The sequence below is a fragment of the Diplotaxodon limnothrissa genome, linkage group LG23 (genome assembly GCF_057381915.1).
Source record: "Diplotaxodon limnothrissa isolate DT_005_m linkage group LG23, D_limnothrissa_male_GT1.1, whole genome shotgun sequence".
Taxonomy (NCBI): domain Eukaryota; kingdom Metazoa; phylum Chordata; class Actinopteri; order Cichliformes; family Cichlidae; genus Diplotaxodon; species Diplotaxodon limnothrissa.
This window is the reverse complement of record NC_140617.1, coordinates 21,989,791-22,005,517: the sequence shown is the minus strand read 5'-3', so window position 1 is coordinate 22,005,517 and position 15,727 is coordinate 21,989,791. Positions and strand designations below refer to the sequence as shown.

At 43.4% G+C, this 15,727-nt stretch overlaps 2 protein-coding genes across 2 annotated transcripts; both read left to right on the top strand.

Moving 5' to 3' along the window:
• Nucleotides 1-1,455: 1,455 nt before the first annotated feature.
• LOC146608002 (E3 ubiquitin-protein ligase TRIM39-like) lies at nt 1,456-3,138 on the top strand. Its single transcript, XM_085348213.1, has one exon. The coding sequence runs from the start codon at nt 1,465-1,467 to the stop codon at nt 3,136-3,138; it is 1,674 nt and encodes a 557-aa protein (XP_085204339.1). The 5' UTR covers nt 1,456-1,464.
• A 9,981-nt stretch (nt 3,139-13,119) lies between these two features.
• LOC146608001 (E3 ubiquitin-protein ligase TRIM39-like) lies at nt 13,120-14,781 on the top strand. The gene has a single exon (XM_085348160.1). It carries the CDS (start codon nt 13,120-13,122, stop codon nt 14,779-14,781), a length of 1,662 nt encoding a protein of 553 aa, XP_085204286.1.
• Nucleotides 14,782-15,727: the final 946 nt, after the last annotated feature.

Here is a 15,727-nt window from a genome sequence, read left to right as displayed (position 1 = left end):
CATCAACTTTTAAGAATGATTTTTAATGAATTTTTGAATATGCAACCAGACTGTCACGATGGCTGTATTGGGCTGTTCCATTGTAATTTGTGTGCGCGCGTGCGTGTGACTGTTCACGCGCGTGCATGTGTGCGCGAGTCTAGGCTTTCAATCAGGATATAAAGCGAAAAGGCGCTACCGTAAAGACTGGTGTAAAAGCGCAAGGAAATTTATGCGGCGGATAGGAGGCGGCTGGCTTGACCGCGGCTCACAAATGACGGCTCACTTTACCGCAGTCAAAAATCGGCTCAAAATAGGCCAAAAATCGCAAAGTGTGAGCCCAGCATTAGATGTGGGGACGATCCGGAGCTGTGGAAGCAAATTTATGCCAAAACTCTGGCGACAAAAACATAATCATTAGCAAATAATTTCATGTCAAAGGTGTTTTAGATTTAATGATGTTTCACATTAACTGGTGTTCAAACAGATGTGTCGCAGATTCGCTTTTCCGGAGCCGCTACAGACAAAGCAGGAAATAAACACTGAAAAGGATGTCAGTGACAGTTAGTTCAAACCCAGTCTGTCATTGTTGTTGCTCTTGACCAAAAAAATATTTAACATGCCCTTAAGTTTATCTGGTAATAATCCCGTGCACGAGGCGACTGTGAAAACTGCAAACAAAACCAAACCGATGCTGTTCAGAATACCATGAAAGTTACCAAGAATCTTGTTGTTTTTGTTATCAGTTTTACCATATTTTATTACTCCCATGTGATTTCCTCGTTGTTGCCTGTCTGCACTCAAATGTGGTCCAGTCCACTAATGCCACCTGTGTCCAAGTGCCATAGCCTACAATCAGATTAACTTGTGATACATCTGCATCTGACTCTATCAACACATTGAGTAGAAGCTGATTGCACTCACACTTGAAGCATTTAAATCGACCCACAAACATCATTTTCAAAGATGGTTTGTTAAGACTGAAATCAGTCATTAAGCAAACAACAACAAGGATCATTTATTTCTGTTTATTTAAAATGTGTAACATCTGTAATCGCTTTCTGCACAGGGGAAGTCCACGTGGTTTCACTTTCCACAGCAGGTCCATTCAATCATTCCATTAAAAGACGCAACAAATGAAAAACTTCATAACGAGGATCAGGAAAGGAAGTGTGCCTCAGGACCTGGCAATTATAATTTGGCCAAAATACCTTCACCCATGAAATATAATCATTTGCTTGTATTCATTTTTTTCCTCGCATGCACGATGAGGCTAACTAATAATAAAAAAGGATTAATTAAAAAAGTTAGTATTTTAAAAAAGGCTTCACAGCCTAATGTCATTGAAATAAATTATTATAAACTGTGTTTAGAGCTGTAAGAACTTTGACCTCAGTATTTGAAACTTGGGTCATGTTTAACCTAAACATCCACCAGTGGAATTAATAAAATCAGTTTCTCTTCTTTCTCACTCAGAGTGCAGACATGTCTGCTGCCAGCTGTCTTCTATCTGAAGATCAGTTTCTGTGCTCCATCTGTCTGGATGTCTTCACTGATCCAGTCTCCACACCATGTGGACACAACTTCTGCAATATCTGCATCAGTAAAAACTGGGATATCAGCTACAGGTGTCAGTGTCCCATGTGTAAAAAGGTGTTCAGGATGAGACCTGAGCTGCACATCAACACTTTCATCTCTGAGATGGTTTCTCAGTTCAGACATGAAGCTCAGCAGAAAGTCAGCAGCTGCAGCTCAGAGCAACAAGCTGCCAAACCAGGAGAAGTTCCCTGTGACATCTGCACTGGAACCAAACTGAAGGCCCTGAAGTCCTGTCTGGTGTGTCTGGCCTCCTACTGTCAGACTCACCTGGAGCCTCATCTGACAGCTTCACGGCTGAAAAGACATCAGCTGATTGATCCTGAGGAGAACCTGGAAAGCAGGATGTGTATGAAGCATGATAAACCTCTGGAGCTGTTCTGTAAGAACGATCAGACATGTGTCTGTATGCTCTGCTGTGTTTTTGACCACAAGACTCATGAGTTTGTTCCTCTGAGAGAAGAATATGAAGGAAAGAAGGCAGAGCTGGGGGAGACTGAGGCTGAAATTGAACAGATGATCCAGAAGACATGGCTGAAGATTCAGGGGATCAAAGTGTCAGTGAAGATGAGTAAAGATGCTGCAGACAGAAAGAAAGCAGAAGGTGTTCAGGTCTTCACTGCTCTGAAGGAGTCTGTTGACAGACGTCTGAACGAGCTCATAAAGGAGATTGAAGATAAACAGGAAACAACAGAGAAACAGGCTGAAGGTTTCATCAAAGATCTGGAACAGGAAATCTCTGAGCTGATGAAGAGAAGCTCTGAGGTGGAGCAGCTCTCACGCTCTAAAGATCACCTCCACCTCCTCCAAAGCTTCTCCTCTCTCAAAGCTGCTCTAACCACCAAGGACTGGAAAGAGGTCAGTATCCATCCACCATCATATGAGGGGACTGTGGTGAGAGCTGTGGATCAGCTGAAGGAAACACTCAATGAAGAGTTTGAAGACTTGTTTGAGGCTGAGCTGAAGAGGGTCCAGCAGTATGCAGTGGATGTGAGTCTTGATCCTGATACAGCACATCCTGAACTCGTTGTGTGTGACGATGGAAAACAAGTACAACGTAGTGACAATAGGAAGAAATGTCCACACAACCCAGAGAGATTTTCGAAGTTTGTTTGCGTTTTAGGAAAGCAGAGTTTCTCTTCAGGCAGATTTTACTTTGAGGTTCAGATTAAATACATGACCAAATGGATATTAGGAGTGGTCAGAGAGTCAGTCAACAGGAAGGAAGCCATCACACCGAGTCCTGATGAAGGTTACTGGACTGTAGCAGAACATAAAAACATTTGTGTAGCTCTTGATAAACCTCAAGTCTGTCTTTCTCTTCAGTCTGTTCCTGAGAAGGTGGGGGTGTTTGTGGATTATGAGGAGGGTCTGGTCTCCTTCCATAATGTAGATCATGCAACTCTTATCTACTCCTTTACTGGCTGCTCCTTTATGGAAAAACTCTGCCCACTCTTCTATCCCGGTGTTAATGATGATGGTAAAAACTCTGGACGTCTGATCATCTGTCCTGTGATGGTGGGTGATGGCATCAGTGATGATGATGAGGATGATGATAACTGATCATCAGTCAGTCAGTCTGATCTTTTTTCATGAAGAGATTGCATCAATTAAAGATTAATCGTAACATTAAACCAACACAGAGAAGAAGTCCTAAGAACAGAACTGAGCAACTCAAACCTGCTGATGAAAACCATGATATTCAGTCAGAACCGGCAGGTCAAGTCAGCACGCTGAACTTTAATTGATTTGTTTGTTTTACTGTTTTCAACCTGATAACAGTATAACCCATTTGTGTAATTTCAGTTTGAAAAAGACCTTTCCTTAATTTTCTTCCAGCGTTTTAAGGCACAGATGTTGTGAAATATCAAACAACAGGATTCAGAAACTCTTCTGCTGTTTTAAGGTGTGCACTTAAATAAAAATAAAAAATAAAAATCTGAACTTTTGTTTTCTCCTTTCATGTTTTTTGATGATAATCAGCTGCTGAACTCTAGTCTTCTTCCCTGTAATGTGGCAGCAGCATATGAGGTGAACAGTTTGGGAACAGGTTCGTGTCTCTGTTCTCATGGAGAAAATGATCCATTTGAGGAAATTTCATTCTGAGAATGCCGAAACTCTCTTCTTCTTTCAGTTTTTACGAGTGCAAACATTCAAACATATACTGTTCACAAATATGAGTACAAATGTTAATATTTAATTATTTTCAGGCCTGCAGTCAAACAGATTCATGTCTTTGTTCTCCTCGTCAAATTCCAAATCATCATTAATGAAGCAGATTTAAACGTTACATTTAAATGGGAAAAAATAGCTTCTAACTGTTAGTTCAGGTTTTATCAGGTGGCACCAACACATTCGTCTGAAACACATTGACGTGTTTATGATTTGTTCCTGTAAATCTGTATTTCTTATTGATGCTCAGATCAGACAAGCCCTACAGGACAGCTTTCTATATTTCATCCAATATTTCAATAAAATTGATCTCTGTTCATTTTAAAGTGGTAATGTTTGGAAAGTTTGAGATATTTCCTAATGTTGATGAACAGTTTGAGTCTTGAAGACATAAAACTATTGTAGTTATAAACTGTAATGAATGTTTAATGGCAGCAGAATCAGATGTGTAAAAACTAAGATGTACTGTTCATCTGAAGATATCTCAGGCTGTTCTTCATCTGTTTTGTAAATAAGACTTTCTACTGTCTGCTCTGTTTCAAGGAAGATAAATAAAGACTCGTCTTTCACTTTGGGCTGCTGGTTTCAGATTTTTAAAATCTGCTACTGTGATGCTACTTTCCAGAAATCTGATTAGTGAGTTGGTCTGGTTTCTGCTCTGGAGCAGGTTAGGTCCACCGTATAGGGATTAAATCTGAATTTAGGGTAAATGGAGAAAAATCCCACACGTCTGATATGTTTTTACAATATCTTTTTATTAACTCCAGTTGCGATTTATTGTCAAGAAGTGTCAGTAAACTAATGAATGTACTAACCAATTAAAAATTAATTCAAGTCCAGTTTAGTTGACTGTCTTCATTAGAATAAATGTGTATTGAGTCTCAGTCACTGAATAAGGTGACTCCCTTTAACGTAAAAGCTTAATAAAGTTTAAAATGCAGAGGGAAGCCCGGTGTCGGCGTGCTGATGCCGCGCCCGATCGTTTTTTTCTGACCTGGTGAAAAACCAAAACGAATGACTCGAGACAGACTTCTTCAATTCAGTCAACTTCTTTATTTCAACCCCTGCACAGGAGGGAATCAGGTCAGCATAAAGTCTCTTGCAGATTCAAAGGGCAGTCCTTCTAACTGTTACATTTATATTATTCCAAAGTTCCTTATTTACCTCCCACCTTTCCTGTTATTCTGATATCACGTTCGCCTATACGACATACACAGTTTTGATCAAAACAACTTCTTCCTCATCTGTCGTCTTCTACCTTTCCTTTTAAGGTCTTGCATCTTTAACCCCATTCTTAAATGCATGTCTTAATTGTTTATGTGTGTGTGTGATGTACATGTCTGATCTGCAATGTGTGTGTGTGCGGGTCATGTCAAGTGTCTTGAGTGTGCGCTTTGTAGGTGTTAAGTGTGTTGCGCCCGGGGTTTACGCTCTCCTCCTTAGTTCTGCTTTTCTAGTCTATACTTATCCAAAGTGTTAGACTGTTCTTAACGCTGCCCTTTGTCCCCCCCCCTCCCGTTATCTACTGCAACTTCTGTACTATTTCTTAGTATCTCGCCTATGCATCTTTTTCCTGTGATGTTGTTTCAACTATTGTTGCTCCTAAGGTCACACAGGGGCCTGCTTAAAAGTATAATGTTTAAACAGCATAATGCTAAAAAGCTATATAATGCTACAGTGGGGCAAAAAAGTATTTAGTCAGCCACCGATTGTGCAAGTTCCCCCACCTAAAATGATGACAGAGGTCAGTAATTTGCACCAGAGGTACACTTCAACTGTGAGAGACAGAATGTGAAAAAAAAAATCCATGAATCCACATGGTAGGATTTGTAAAGAATTTATTCGTAAATCAGGGTGGAAAATAAGTCAGCCGGAGAGGCACTCTGTGTGCGTTTGTTCTTCTTACATTTGAGGCATTAGTGACACAAACATTTGAAAAGTTATGTCTGTAAGTGGGCAGAAGGGATGTTATGTGGTCATTCGCGGCTCAAGAGTTGGCAGTTCGTCTTGTAATCGGAAGGTTGCCTGTTTGAGCCCTGGCTCCGACAGTCTTGGTCGTTGTGTCCTTGGACGCCAGTGTCCGGCAGCCTCGCCTCTGTCAGTGCGCCCGGGGGTGGTCTGATGAATTTGTGAGACCACCCCCGCCCCCCCCCCCCCCCAAAAAAACAAACAAAAACAAAAACTGCTCAACATAACTGAACTACCAAAGAAACACATAAAATCAGATCTGTAGGGAGAGGCAGAAACTCACATGCGTAAGAAAACACCTGACTTGTTCCTGGCTGATAATCACATTAAAAGTCTCTGCTTAGCCACCAGCTCTCACCTGCTGACAGAGGCAGAACGAAACCTGAAAAAAACTGAACTTTAGGGTCAGAATTCAAAAAGTGAAACTGAAAGAAATTTAAAATCTTTCTTTTAAACAAGAATCAAACTGAGCTCATCCAGCCGTTCTCAACAGCACGTCCAAATGTTCAGTTGTTGGGTATTTTTTAAATGACATATATACCTGTACACACTGGACATATACTCACATATATAATATAATCATATATACTCGTAACCATTATATATATACCTACACTGGAGAGGTTTTTTCTTTTAAATAGAATCACTGTGATAAGCAGCTAACCTACATGTTCAAAATCACAAGACCCACAAATATTATCCACAAATCTTATTCACAATTATATTAATGAAGTTTGTGCCCCTGTTGTACGAGCAGATGTTGATCAGTACTGTTTTAAATGTAATAATTAGGATCAATAAGTAACCTCTGATTGTGTTATGACCAACGGTGACAAGTCCAAACATATAGGGTTAATTCAGCTTGGCACAGCTACGTGTGCACCTGGGACTCTTTCTCTCTCTGCGCTCATTTTCATTTCCTGTCTGTCATTTTGTGTGTCTCTGCTGTGTGTGCTTAAAGTTATCTACACCCTGGGGTTACCTTTGCTTCACTTCGCTTGCTTTCTATGTGTTGTTTTATTGTAAATGCACAGGGCATGTTCATATGACACTGTTTAATCAACTCAGTTCCAAGAATTCTACTCTTTTCCAGAGGACCTTTTTCAGTGATTTAATTTTAATTGAATCTGAAAAGCTGGACTTCCACAGCGTTGGTGGGATAAGGTTATCATATTGACTTCAAAGTTCGCGACCCCACACAGTCTCATCTCTTTATGACGTGGATTACTTCTACATGAACACTGGATTACAGACTAGGAGTAAAAACAAACAAACATAAAGGCTAACCACAATTTGCTGCTTTGACAACTGTGACTCTTCTAATTAAAAAAAAAAAGAATTAAGATTTAATAAAAAAATAAGAGTTTCTTATTTTTTCTGGAGCTTTGATTGGGAGAAAAAACATCTTCTGTTCTTTGGCTGTTGAACCCTTTAAGACATGATGCAGTGCATGCTAAATGTTGGACTGAAGTTCTGAATCTCTTATTTTAACTTTTGCATTAAAATAAAACTCCAACTGTTTCTGAGAAGGAATCCAACCTGACAACAAAGAAGCAGAACAAAAGTCTGGATGGATCGCATTCCAGCATTTATCAGATGAAACTTTTTGTTTCACAGCTGATTCAGTGGGGAAAAAATCAGTCTGTCCTCAAAGGAACCTTAAACTGAGCTCATCCAGCCTTTTTCAACAGCACAGCAGAGCTTCTATCCAACACTGGTGAGTTCAAAGCATCACAGTCACTCTGTTTTAAATTTAAACTCTCTCTGTGTCAGGAAACATAATTATAACACTGCTGAAGCTGGTGTGTTTTCATATCACCACTCTCTCCCACTGGGGACACTCTCTGCTATTTCATCCAAGTTACTCCAGACTTCCTCTTTCTCTTCTAACTGACATCCAACCTGTGAGGCATTCACACTGACAACATTCAACATGACTCCTTTGATTTCTAGTTTCAAACTCATGATGCCGTCTAACACAAGATGGCTGGTATTGTCATCAAACTTGGAGTAAATAACCTGTGAAACAGTGTTCAGAGCACACTGAAATGTGAACTTTGGGCTCACAAGGACTACTTTCACATACACTGACCTACTTATGAGTATGAATGTGTATGAATATTAGATAGAAAGCACTTAAACAGAAAGAGCATTGAAAAAATACTTGTATGAATGGGGGAATGAGGCAAGTTGTGTAGTGCTTTAATTACTATATGAGTACTATCTGGTTGTTAAGTGATGACGTGATTATCTCAGTTGTTCTCCTGATTGAAGTTTGGTCTGTTTACAGCGTCCTGCAATGCAGTTGCATTTGTCCCTAACCACTGGGAACCCCTGCGTTAACTTTTATTGAGTGGAAAAACGTTTGCGTTCATCCTTCTTCTTCATGTGTTTACATTATGCTTGTCACGGTCAGTGGGAGCTGACTGTATGTAGAGTGAATAGTGGGACCCAATTGCAGACATGGAAGGAGACGTAACTTATGTTAAACACAAGGCGAGCCATTTATTGAGGCTGAAAAACATGAAACAGAAAACAAGGCTCAACCAGGGGAAAACTAAACTGAAACCTAGACAGGGAGAAACTATGGTTAACTATGACACGGTGACATGAACACGAGTATGCGAGAAACTATGAGGAGGTAACAAGAACAAGAAACATGAAACCTGAGCTGAGTCATGAAAGACTTAATCCTGACATGACGTGGTGGGAGGTAACACAGACGACCAGACAAAGACTGAACAAAAACATGTAGACTAAATACACACAGGAGGTGATTAGGGGAAGTGGAAACACAACCATTCCCAACCATTTGGAGCCACTGCACATATTTCACATTAGAAAAATTACAGGGCACACCACCAAACAAAAATGTCACAAAAAGGCTATTGATAATTTCCCCCCACGCACCAGATATAGTGGGATTGGCTCAGTTTGTCCCCAGTATACCGTTTTTTGCTTTCTTCTGACCACTACTCATGCTAGGGCCTTCATCTGGATTGGAATTTTCATAATCATAATCTTAATTCTAACCAATATAGAAATTATCTATTAGATTACATTAGTCTTGATACAGCCTCTGCCACCACATCAGATCAATTGCTCTGGGCTCCTTTGATCAGCTCCATCACCTAGTGGGGGTGGGGGGTCATAGTTTGGTCCCGCCTTCACTGTTGTGATTGGTGTGGGGGTAGGGACAGGCTTAGGGCGTCGGGGGGTTCCCCGGAGGCATTTTCCTTGGGGGGCTCAACCCGGGGTAGCGGTCATGTCCGGTTAGGGGCTCTGTTGGCTCTCAGGTGACTGTTTCCTCGCGGCTGCGTGCAGCGGGACTAGGGGAGGGTCTGTGCTGACGGACGTGGGTTACTGACCTGGTAACCTGGCTGCCCCTGGGTGGGTCCGGGATGGGCGTGAGGTTCTGGGGGCGCTCCGTATCTGGGCTGGGGCCCGGGCCGGGCCTCGGGGGCTTGGGTCCTGGTTGGTGTGTTGCCGGGGTTGTGGGCGGGTGGGTGCATGGGGGCCCAGCCCTGGAGCAGGGTGCCGCCGGTGCATCGAGCCACCTGGGGGGCTCTTCAACTGGTGGGGAAGATTGTCACATCTTGCAGGAGCTTTCCTCTCCTCAGGGGCTCTCTCTGCAGGAGGGGGAGATACAGGAGAGGTGGAGGAAGATCTCAGCCTGGGTGTTTATTGTCTTATGTAGTCTGGAAGAAGAGTGGATGGTGGGGTGGGTGCAGTTTTCTCTGTGGTGGGGTTGGGTGGACTGTCCTGGGCTCTGTGGGGCCGGGCGGCGCTGCTGCGCTGGGCCCCGGTCTGGATGGGCCTGGGCCCCCTTTCCCTGGTGGGTCGCGGGGTATGGGGGTGCCTACTGGGGTCAGCGGGGGAGCTGGCCCCAGGGAGGGGTCACTTGCCCCTCCCTTCCTTCCCTCCCCATCTCCAGCTGCCTCCCTCTTCCCGCTCCACCACAACCACCCACACATGCAGGACCTTGGAGTAGGGGTATGTCACCAGGGTGCAGAGGAGGCCACCCCCCCCGTCCCCTTCTGGCTGCCTCTGCCTCAATTTTATCCCACAACTTAGACATTCACATTACTCACACTCTCATTACACATACATATAGGATCTTGGGGGTGGGCACGATACACGGAATCCAAAGTACCATCAGGGTGTACACCCCACCCCTGGCGTCGTTGCCCACCTCTCAATGTTAAATACACGTAGACATTGAGGGCCAGCAGGAGGGACCATGCGCTTACCTGCTGCTCTCTGGCAGGTAGCTCCATGCCCTCCTGGGTTTTAAATGCACCTTAGAACACACATGCATCAACACTACAATGAGCGGGTGGAGGGAGGTTTGGAGTCTTCTCTCACCCCCATTCTCTGCGACCTGCTGGAGCGGGGGGGCTAGGAGGAGGAGTTGGCCGTCCGACTGCGGTCTGGAGTGTGGGGCCTCCCTGCTGCTGCGGAGTCGGGGCGGTCTGCCTCCCCCCACCGCAGGGAAAAGGGTAACACCACCTGGGTCTGGGGGCAGTTCCCCCCCTCCAGGGGCAAGGGTACCTAGACCCGGGGCTTAGAGTACGCTTGGGGAGTGTGATCGTGTGTACAGCGTCTCTTTATGTCTGTCTCCACGTTGGTTGAGTGTGGAGTAAGTGTATATGAGAGCATGAGGCTGGGAATGGATGTTTGTATATGTGTCTATATGTCAGGTTGGGTGTCAGGCGCCACCTCTCTGGGGACATCTTAGGCCCTCCAAGGTATGGAGGCCTATCTCCCCCTACCACCACTTCCCCTGCCAGTGGCGGACTCCCTCAGACATCGGTGCGTTGGTGGTTCTTTGTGTCCGGGGGTGGGCGTCCAGGTACACACCGGCTCACTACTTGGCGGCCGCTTATCGGGGCCTGGAGCCTGGGGCTCGCTCGGGCCACTTCGGAGGTGGGGTGCCCCCGGCCTCTCGGCCTGGGGCTCGGTCACTCAGGCACGGCTGGCTGCCGGCGGAGCTCACCGCCGCGTCACTGCAACTCCCCCTGGTTTCTGCTCCGCGGCTGCTGAGTGAGCCCTCATCTGGGACTCTCCTCAGCTCTTTCTGGGACAGTGGCGCTGCTGCCCCTCTGTTGGTCTTCCTTGGTCTCTTGTGTTCTGGGGGCCTCTGGATGTCTGGAGTTTTGATCTCCTCCATACCTGCTTCATGCCCTGGAGGACGGGGCTGTGGCCCCCCCACACCCTCTAGCAGATCATTACATGAAGGAACCTTTTAAAAAACAAAAAACAAACGCGTCCATGCTCACAGGTGTACACACGGGTGATCACACCCACAAACTACACCCTTTTTGGCTCCTACCTCAAAGCACACTGTGTTCTGTTGATCTTATGTGCTGCACAATAATGTTTAATATTTAGTATTTACTGTCATATTCCCATATATCATTGTGATGTTGTTTATTCTATTACTCTTGTTCTCTTCTGCTTGTTTTCTGTTTTCTTTCTCAGCAGGTGACCCAGGTGATTGATATATGCATTTTTTTTCTTCTTTTTTTTCTTTTTCTGCTCATTCTGTTGGTTTTTGGTTTTTGCCCTTCTCCCCCGTCCCTCTTCTCAGCTGTTTCTCTTTCCCTCTTTCTTCCTCTCCTTCTTTCCCCCAGTCAAGTCTGTCCCATATTCAGTAAGTGAAAATAAAATAAACAATAAAAGGTGAATCAAATGGACCATTATGGCAAGGCTGGGATGGTCAATTTGGTAAAGTAAATCCGTTGGGCATCTTTCTTTGCCTTTAGACAACAATTCTGATGGCAAAAGAGCCAAACGGGACAGGCAAAAAACCAAAAAAAAAAATGGATTGGAATTTTCTCCAGGACCCGGGTCAGGATGGCTACTTTTTCTTTTCAAATATTTATCTATTGCTATTACACGCTGTGTTGTCTGACTCGAAGAAAGACTATTATGTAATTTCTTCTTCATCTTCTTCTGTTTCACTGGCAGGTGGCAGCTCATTTAATTAGAGCAGGTAGTTACTGCCCCCTAGTGGAGAATGTAATTGTTTTGCCAGTTACTCATGCCTGTCACTTAGAGCAGCGGTCCCCAACCCCTGGGCCTCGGACTGGTACTGGTCCGTGAGTCGTTTGGTACCGGGCCACGAGAGTTGAGGTTCAGGTGTGAAATTTATGGTTTTCAGGGTTTTTATCGGTTTTCAGCGTTATTTTGTTATCGTTTTTATCGTTAACTCTATTTTCCTGGGTCTTTTCACATGTGTTATGAATAAATCTTCTTTTTTTCAGTACCGGTACTAGTTTTATTTTGTTGTATTTATCCGCGACACCTTAAAGGCCGGTCCGTGAAAATATTGTCGGGCATAAACTGGTCCATGGCGCAAAAAAGGTTGGGGACCGCTGACTTAGAGTGCTAATCAAACGGAACCAGATAATCTTCCAAGACACAGCTGATCATTTCTTACAGCACACCAGGTCGCAGTGGTTGGAAAACACTGACAAAGGGAAACAGCTGACACAAATGAACCTCATGATACCACAGAGAAAAGTAACAGGAAACATGGAAAGACGTAGACATAACATCACTGGCTTGACAACATGAAACACACAGACAAGAAATACCTGACATACTGACACAGGAGACAAGAACAGATTTACACATGAAAACCTAAACTGCAATAAAAATTCAACTAAATCCTAACCAATAATACCAACACAAGAACTTTTCATACTTTCAATATAATATAAGAAATTAGAAATACAAAATGAACTCAAAATGCTCAGTCATAGACCCAGCCCATGACAATACTAACCATAGCTGTGTAGCTAGCCACATTTCTATATACCAGCTAGCCCAACTTCAGTAACCCTACAAACGTCACTACTGTTTAGTTTTCTGTCTTCATTTATGTCGGAAGTGGTAGCAGAGCTGTACGTTTTAATTTTTCAGAAATCCCTCAGTCAGAACATGCTGTATTATGTTTAGGTGTAAGCTAGCGAGCAAACTCTCTACTGACTTTGAAGTCCATTAAACTTCATAAATTCTGTTTTCATGGATGCCTGGATGTTAAACTTAGTGGTTACACCTGGTAGAGCAGCCACACTAATCACTTTATTTAAGATGAAAGAATTTAGACAGTTCATAGCTCTCAGTGATGTTGCAGTGTTCTTTTGACTTTGGGACCTGAAGTGGAGTTTGAACCCGGAAACAGCTAACGACATCAGACTTAAAGACCGGATATATAGCTGTATAAAAACAGGTACATTTACAATTATTTGAAACTCTGGTCATTTTTAGCGCGAAAATCCACCACTGGAAAGGGAGATATGTGACAGAAGAGAAAGAAAAGCAAAATAGGTTCATTTTAAATGTGACTGCGATTTAAAATAAAATCATTTTCTTTTCTTTCTCACTCAGGGTGCAGACATGTCTGCTGCCAGCTGTCTTCTATCGAAAGATCGGTTTCTGTGCTTCATCTGTCTGAATGTCTTCACTGATCCAGTCTCCACACCATGTGGACACAACTTCTGCAAAAACTGCATCAGTCAACACTGGGATATCAGTGACAGGTGTCAGTGTCCTTTGTGTAAAAAGGCATTTGAAGTCAGACCTGAGCTGCACATCAACACTTTCATCTCTGAGATGGTTTCTCAGTTCAGACATGAAACTCAGCAGAAAGTCAGCAGCAGCAGGTCAGAGCAACAAGCTGCCAAACCAGGAGAAGTTCCCTGTGACATCTGCACTGGAACCAAACTGAAGGCCCTGAAGTCCTGTCTGGTGTGTCTGGCCTCCTACTGTCAGACTCACCTGGAGCCTCATCTGACAGCTTCACGGCTGAAAAGACATCAGCTGATTGATCCTGAGGAGAACCTGGAAAGCAGGATGTGTATGAAGCATGATAAACCTCTGGAGCTGTTCTGTAAGACCGATCAGACATGTGTCTGCATGCTCTGCTGTGTTTTTGACCACAATACTCATGAGTTTGTTCCTCTGAGAGAAGAATATGAAGGAAAGAAGGCAGAACTGGGGAAGACTGAGGCTGAAATTCAACAGATGATCCAGAAGAGACGACTGAAGATTCAGGAGATCAAAGAGTCAGTGAAGAGGAGTAAAGATGCTGCAGACAGAAAGAAAGCAGAAGGTGTTCAGGTCTTCACTGCTCTGAGGAAGACTCTCAGGAGATGTTTGAAAAAGTTCATAAAGGAGATTGAAGATAAACAGGAAACAACAGAGAAACAGGCTGAAGGTTTCATCACAGATCTGGAACAGGAAATCTCTGAGCTGATGAAGAGAAGCTCTGAGGTGGAGCAGCTCTCACGCTCTAAAGATCACCTCCACCTCCTCCAAAGCTTCTCATCCCTGAAAGCTGCTCCAACCACCAAGCACTGGACAGAGGTCAGTATCCATCCACCATCATATGAGGGGACTGTGGTGAGAGCTGTGGGTCGGCTGAAGGAGACTCTCAGTAAAGACATGAAGAAGCTGTTTGAGGCTGAGCTGAAGAGGGTCCAGCAGTATGCAGTGGATATGACTCTTGATCCTGATACAGCACATCCTTATCTCATCCTGTCTGATGATGGAAAACAAGTACACTGTGGTGAAGAGGAGAATGATCTTCCAGACAACCCAGAGAAATTTTCTGTGGAGCGTCTTGTTTTAGGAAAGCAGAGTTTCTCTTCAGGCAGATTTTACTTTGAGGTTCAGGTTAAAGAAAAGCCTGACTGGGTTTTAGGAGTGGTCAGAGAGTCAGTCAACAGGAAGGAAGTCATCACACCGAGTCCTGCGAATGGTCTCTGGACAGTAGGAGCATATGAAAACATTTGTGGAGCTCTTGAAGATCCCACAGTCCCACTCTCTCTTCAGCGTGGTTCTGAGAAGGTGGGGGTGTTTGTGGATTATGAGGAGGGTCTGGTCTCATTTTATGATGTAGATGATGTAGATGTGATCTACTCCTTTACTGGCTGGTCCTTCACTGAGAAACTCTACCCATTGTTCTGTCCCAAAGTTAATGTTGATAATGATGATGAGAACAGTTGTGGTAAAAAAATTAAACCTCTGATCATCTGTCCTGTCAATCAGTCAGTCTGATAGTTTACCATGTGGAAACTGGACCATATACAGAATCATCTCAACCTTTCAGCTGACACAGAAAAGAAGTCATAAAAAACATAACTGAGAAAACTGCAGCTGCTGATCATGATCATGATATACAGTTAGAAGCTGCAGATTCGAGTCAGTTGAGTTTTTGTTAAACTGTTTTCAAGTTGAAAAAAAGATTATGTTAATCCCTATAGGGATTAACATAGTTGCCATGGTTTCCTTTCTTCTCTTATTTGCTGTGTGTGATCAGGACAATTCTGGAGAAGATGGGCCGTTTCTTCCCGGAGTAAACGCCCCTGTTTTATTCAAAAAACAAAAAACATCGGTTTTACGTGGCCTATCAACACAATTTAAAAACTGGTATATAGTGTGAGATTATTATATTATCTTATGCCACGTTAGACCCCTAATTAAAGATTGTGAAATCATTATGTAGTTTTAGTTTGCATTATTATCCTGACTTAGAAGAGGTGATAACTATTAGATTTATTAAACTGATTTGTATTACATTAGACTGCTGATTTATTGTGAATGAATGATATTGTTTTATGATGCATGATACTGCTGAGTTATAAGAAATACTGTTTTCAGAGAATCATGGCCTTATTTGTCTGATTAGAAAAGAACAGAACATACTGCACAGGAAGCCAAGGTCATAACTTAGGCTGACTGAGAGAGAGAAAGAATGTGGATGTTTAGGTTTTATGACTTTGGAGGGGGGCTGAAGCTATAAGAATGTGAGGAACGCTCAGACACTTCGAGATCAGGTGGACACCCTCCCGCGCTCATCTCCCCTCCGGATGGTTTGTGTTGAATTGTATGAAATAAAAGATTGTTGATTGAGCATTTATACACAGAGTATTGTCCGTCCTTCAGCCCAAAGATCAAAAGAATTGAGAGGATTTAACAATAGTTTGAAGTCCGCACGTTCGAC